The sequence below is a fragment of the Haplochromis burtoni genome, unplaced genomic scaffold (genome assembly GCF_018398535.1).
Source record: "Haplochromis burtoni strain Fernald_Lab_line unplaced genomic scaffold, NCSU_Asbu1 Contig_524, whole genome shotgun sequence".
Classification (NCBI taxonomy): Eukaryota; Metazoa; Chordata; class Actinopteri; order Cichliformes; family Cichlidae; genus Haplochromis; species Haplochromis burtoni.
The window spans coordinates 173,086-179,282 of record NW_024582885.1 but is presented as its reverse complement, the minus strand read 5'-3'; the positions used below and the strand labels follow the sequence as shown (position 1 = coordinate 179,282).

At 42.1% G+C, this 6,197-nt stretch overlaps 1 protein-coding gene across 1 annotated transcript; it reads left to right on the top strand.

Moving 5' to 3' along the window:
* Positions 1–40: 40 nt before the first annotated feature.
* On the top strand, positions 41–5,550 carry waif2 (Wnt-activated inhibitory factor 2). The gene has a single exon (XM_005947306.3). The coding sequence runs from the start codon at positions 332–334 to the stop codon at positions 1,391–1,393; it is 1,062 nt and encodes a 353-aa protein (XP_005947368.1). The 5' UTR covers positions 41–331; the 3' UTR covers positions 1,394–5,550.
* Positions 5,551–6,197: the final 647 nt, after the last annotated feature.

Here is a 6,197-nt window from a genome sequence, read left to right as displayed (position 1 = left end):
CCCCCCCCGCCCCTCCTCTCTGTGACAGACGTCAAAAATACCACCAAGGGAGCGCGGATCAGAAGCTTTCCACGCAGCCACACTTCACACTTGGCCGTCTTCAGCCGTTCTCATGCGTGCAAATCTCAAACAAAACTCATCTTTACTGCAGAAAAACACGACTCCAAGGTGACAATGAAGAAAGCCGTTTATTTCTATCCCGTCTGCTCCAAGTAAAGGCAATACGTCCGACTGACACGACTTTACACGCCTGTGAGAGGATCGGTCACCTTCTTTGCAACACCCATCGGCATATTCCTGTTTTGGGAGAAGGGGGGGAAAGAGGGAGAAGATGTGGATCTTTTACAGTTCGGACGATTCAAAGTGTATCTTTTCTATTTGGAACCAGTGGTGTTTGTATTACGCAGCAGTGATGTGTTTGTTGTTTTCGCCCGTAAGGATGGACGACGCGTGCCCGTCGTCCTGCATCTGTACCAGGGGCTTGAGGACGGTGACCTGCCGTGACGGGGACTACACCGAGGTACCCAGAGACATGCCAAAGTGGACGTCCACCTTGACACTTACGGGGAGTAACATCTCAACTTTACAGCGTGATGCGTTCATGACCAACGGCACGGAGTTGGAAATGACAACACTCTCTCTGTCCTATAACGGGATACAGGCTATTGAACCTTACGCCTTCCTGGGGCTTTCCCGGTTACATTCGTTGGATCTTAGCCACAATCAGTTGGAGTTTATCTCATCCAGGGCTTTCCATGGATTACCCGATCTGCGCTCTCTTAACCTGAATTACTCCGTTTCTCCTGCGGCCACCGCGCAGCTCTCAGATGCGCTCAACACACAAAGTTTGCGCAACCTGCACAGACTGGAGTTGGCGGGAAACAAGCTGACGTCTATCCCCCTCGAGAGATTAGATGTCTTTAACCTCCACGAGTTGGTGCTGATTAATAACTCAATAGAGATAATCGGGGAGGAAAATGTAACCAGTTTGTACCAACAAAGGCGCATACGCGTCTACTTGTCTTTAAATCCGTTTCGGTGCAGCTGTGAACTGGAGGCGTTTTACTACTGGCTGAAGAACTCGTCCCAGTGCCTGGATGCAGGGCGTCTCCTGTGCAGCGAGCCAGAGGCTAAGAGGGGGATTCCCGTGGAAAAGCTCCGGGGAGAGGAGGTTGATTGTATGAACGAGAACCTGGAGGCGGTGTCATATGTTTTCCTAGGTATAGTGTTGGCTCTCATCGGGGTGGTGTTCCTGATGGTACTTTATCTCAACCGGGGAGGCATCAAACGGTGGCTCAACAACATCAGAGAGGCCTGCCGTGACCAGATGGAGGTATATCATTACCGCTATGAGCAGGACTCTGACCCCAGACTGGCCAACGTGGCTGTTTAACCAGTCGAAACATCAATCCAGTGCTACATAGTGTGAGGACAGACGATATTACCAGGATAACTTATTTATCAAAGACTGTGGCCTTGACCTGTCACAACTACAACTGATGGTTTTTTAAAACTAGTTTCATCACGTTCAGCCCATGAATTCACTCTGGGAGATGCACAGAGCCAAAGGCAGTTAAATATAAGTAACTGTTCATCCAGCACAACTAAATACTTCAATCTTCTCAGCAGTGTTGTACATATTGTATATAAGTATCTCCTCATAGCAGAAATGCTTTCCATCCGTTGTGTTATCTTACACAGCCCCACTTGTTTAGTATTTACCCTCAGTAACCGTCCAAAGCGCACAGTAAAGGTCCATCAAATTTCCAATTTGAAAAGCTGAGTCAGCGTTATTACCCAAAGCTGCGGCCCCTGCTTAATATTTTACATTCAGCAGAACCTGCACAGAGAGCAAGACTGCTTTTAATCTACCAGGGAGTGCATATTGTCAGAAAACTGTCAGAGAAGGAAACTCATTTGGCATTTTTTTTTATGGAGTGCCATGTTTGTGGAATATGTTACACACCATGTTTTCACGAAGACCCTTTTATCTCAGAGAAGAACGTGTGTCATTTGACACCAGATCAGCTTATCAGTAAAACTGTGGAAAAAGTGAAAGAGAGACCAATTTTAACCGTGCATGTGATTCCTGTAGGCATAGAAAACCAACCAAAACATTAATAAAAAGCCAAACAAAAAAAAAGAAAAATCATGAGTTTGCAGTGTGTCTGTACATTTTATCATCACTGTCAGGGAATGTAGACTTCATGCAGCACTATGTCAGACATTAAATGTATTTTTTTCCCTGCTGTGTTTCTGAATGAGTGTGCAAGCTCCCGGTGAAATTTGCAGAACGTGTGACTTCACAAACTAAAGTGAGGTGTCACATTGTCATCGGGGTTCAAGGACTAGAGGGAAAGACTGGAGAGATATGACATAAAAGTGCATTTGTGTTAATCACATCAGGACTGTGACTAATAACCTGTAAAGACTGATCATGGTAGTCGGTATCTTTACGGCTCACGGCTGATCGACCTTCTTAGCTAAAGGTCTCCATTACAGTCAAGGTCAATTACTAAAGAAAAACAAGGTAGAGGGAGGGCCCAGGTGGATCACTGTGTGTATATGAAATGAAAACAAACTGTAGCTATGGATTTCTAAACAAGCAGTAGGTTATTTTCCGTTGTCAGATCATTAGTGGAAGGTAAGAGAGTGAGTAAATCAACGTACTGGGCATACCAACTAACCAAGGAATCAGTGTAGCAGCTGTTCCTCCCTCATAAATCATAACAAATGTGATTAATACACCTGATTAAAGACAATGAGGCGAGAAAATTAGAATCATCCACACCGCACTGGATGAACAGTTCTAACAAAAGGAGCGAGGTGATGATTAGCACTTTCCGGTGGAGAGAGGGATCAAGCAGTGACAGATCACTGTGATACAGATGGCCCCCTCTCTAGACAAGCTACAGTTATTTATGTCTTCATCTACAGATTAAAATATTACAATATCTGCATGTTTAACGTAAACTTCCAGTTAAGGGATTAGATAATGAATACATGGACAGATTTTTTTTTAAAGCCATTTTATTATGTCAGCAGGAGGACGCACCTTTACGTAACAAAAGACTGTGACACCGTGCCACTTCGTGACATGCCACTGTACCATACGCTGTCATGTTGCATATGAAGTCTGAGGTGATAAAGCTAATCACCAGGACAGCAGTGTTCAAGGATAAAAGCTTTTGTGTGCTGTATATGCATGTTCCACATCTGCAGCCATGCCAGCAGCTCTGCGAGGCTGCACTGAAACACATTGGCGCTTTGAGCTCAAAGCTACCAGCAGTTCACATGTTCACTGTTATGATGCTGATGTCAAGCGCGTATAATTTACAATATTTACAAACCTTAGTTTAGTGCATTAGCATTTGTCAGAGTTCACGAAAATGAAGATGGTAACCATGTAGATTTGATTGCTTACATGTATATCGAGTCATGAAAGGACAAACTGGACTTATGAACATTTTAAGATCTTTGGCATTAGATAAAAAGTTGGAGGATGGTGACCAAGAATGTTTTATTGCTCTCCAGCATTTCAGTCTGTGGGAAAGTGGTGGGGCAGGCCATCCCCGGAGTAACATTACCACTGTGCCTGAAAATGAAGAATCCAGGCTTAATTCAAAGTGAGCACTGTTGACAAGAAACAACCTATAAAAGTCCATAATTTGAAATGTGTGTTGTTATTCTGTCAAAACCAATTTTTTTAGTTGTTCTTAGAGATTCGGGTTAATCTCATAACAATGTGCTACATAATGAAATGCAAGATTGCTGAAAGCACACTGTCTGAATTTTTCAGGCCTTTGTGGTGTTACTACGAGGTCCAGAATATGAATAATGGATGTGTGGATTTTAAGCCGTTGTTTACAAATGCAAATAAATGTGAAAAAGCTAATGAAATGCTAAATCATCCCCAGACTAATGGTTCGGGGGGTTGCCTTTGGGCAAACTAATTCTGTTCTTAGACATTAGAGAACACAAAGCATTTGATAACAACAATAATAATAATGAAGGAAGACTGATGGAATATAGGGGATAATGTTATAATGAGACAAAACTGAGTTTCTTAACGTACAGTATGTGCTTCTGGTTTCAGTTTAAATGCTGGGCTTGTGTGCCTTTAAAAATCCAGAAGTACAAACCCACACAAACTTGACTAGAGCCAGTTGGGATCATATATTTCTATGATATTCACAGTTATATCCCCCATGATCAGTCCTGCTACTTCATTTAGTCAAAATATAATCTCCTTTGCAATTAATTTTATTCCAAACTGAAATCAACATAAATCAATGATCTTCCTAATTTCTGTTTAATCCCGACCTTGACTATGTCTCCTTTATCTTTCTTCTGCGTGTTCTCTGCCTCTTTGACCATCACCTTTTTCTATTTTCTGGAGTCCTGGGCCATAAATAAACAGGTGGGAACAACAAACATCTTATTTTGTCTTATTAAAGTATCCAGACTTGCTTCACAGCTCAGCGCTCTCAGTTTTCTTTACCTGTCATTTCTCCTCTTTTTGGTTTCTTCATTTTTCTACATTCTGCTTACAATATCAGACCTCCTCTGTACCCTTGCACCCCCACCCTTCCCCGCTCTGCCTATTCGCTCCCTCCGCTCCTCTTCATTCAGGTAAATGACTTTATCCAGTTGAGTGACTTTGTAAGGATGCAGAGACAGGGTTTAACTGAGCCCAGCAAAAGGGAGGGACAGAGGAAGAAAGATAAAGAAAAGGGGAACAGAGAAAAGATTCATTAGAGTTCTACTGTCCAGGCTACAAATGCCCTTGCCTTATGCAAAACGATGACTCATCGCCTTGCTCTATATATGAATGTCTGGGAAGCCAAACACAACTGCTGTCTAAGAGAGACCAAACAGCAAAAATGTTATCTTTGAATATTATTTAACTCAATCATGAGCACCTAAACCTTTTTAAATGACCTCTGTCATTCTTTCATAGGAGCATTCGGATGTCTCGCTTTGCATATGCATCACTAGATGTGACAAAATCAAGATGCAATGAGTCACAATCAAATAAGATGTTTGCACCCTGTCTCTGTAAAACTGGTTTCCTGGTCTGCTGAGTGTGTATGGAGATGAGTCTGCCAGTTTGTATTCTGTTGATTACTGGTTATTGATTGCTTCTGTTTGAATATAAGAGAAACAGTTTGGCTTTGTAGGATTGTAGGATATGGGAAGGAGCAATGTTGCTGCAGACTGAGGTAGACTGTAAACACAAGTGAGTTAAACTTATTATAATGTCCAACAGCTAAAGGGGGTTTTCAGTGGTAATATGTTTAATGAGTGCTGAATGGCAGTTGTCCTCATGTGGAATAATGACCGAACAGAAAAAAATGACATGCTGTTACCTGTTTCTGAGTTTTATACATGCTATCTACTCAAACCCATAGGTAGCGTTTTTTAGTACACCCAGGCTTTGTTCACTTTGTCTTTAGAATGACCGTAATTCCCGGTGGCAGAAATTCAACAAGATGTCTGAAATATTCCTCAGAGATTATTGGTCCATATTGACATGATAGCCTCGCACAGTCCCTGTATCCATGATGTGAATCTCCTTTTCAACAACATCCCAAAGGTGCAATATCTGTTGACTGTGGAAGACATTTGAGGATAATGAAAGTACTTCATTTTATTTGAGCTTTGTGACATGGCATTGAAATGTGCTCAGTTGATACTAAGGGACCCAAAGTGTGCAAAGAAAATTTCCCCACACCATTATTACACCATTGCCACCAACATGAGCCACTGATAGATGCATCATGGCGGGATGGAGCCATGCTTTAATGTTGTTCATGTCAAATCTGACCCTGCCATCAAAACGTTGCGACAGAAATTGAGTCTCTTCAGACAAGACAACATTTTTCCAATCTATTGTTAAATTTTTGTGACCCCGTGTGAATTGTAGCTTCCACATTTTATGGCCACAAGTGATTAACCTCAAATTGTTTCTTCAATTTGAGAGTCATAACTTTGATTTAGTAGGATTTCAGAAATTTTTATTTTAGTCCCTCTGTTTTGTATTGAACAGCAGGACTTACTGCTTCACTTTTTCAACCATGTCCATACTGCAGGAATCAGAGGACAGGATGAGGCAGAAAGGATTTTCCTCCAAACTATGGAAGGGGAGTGAATTTTACTGCTGTTTGGGGGTGAGGTGGAGGAAGGTCAAACATCAG

Excerpts from the sequence above, each read along its gene's own strand:
- waif2 (XM_005947306.3), top strand. The coding sequence starts at position 332 with ATGTGGATCTTTTACAGTTCGGACGATTCAAAGTGTATCTTTTCTATT.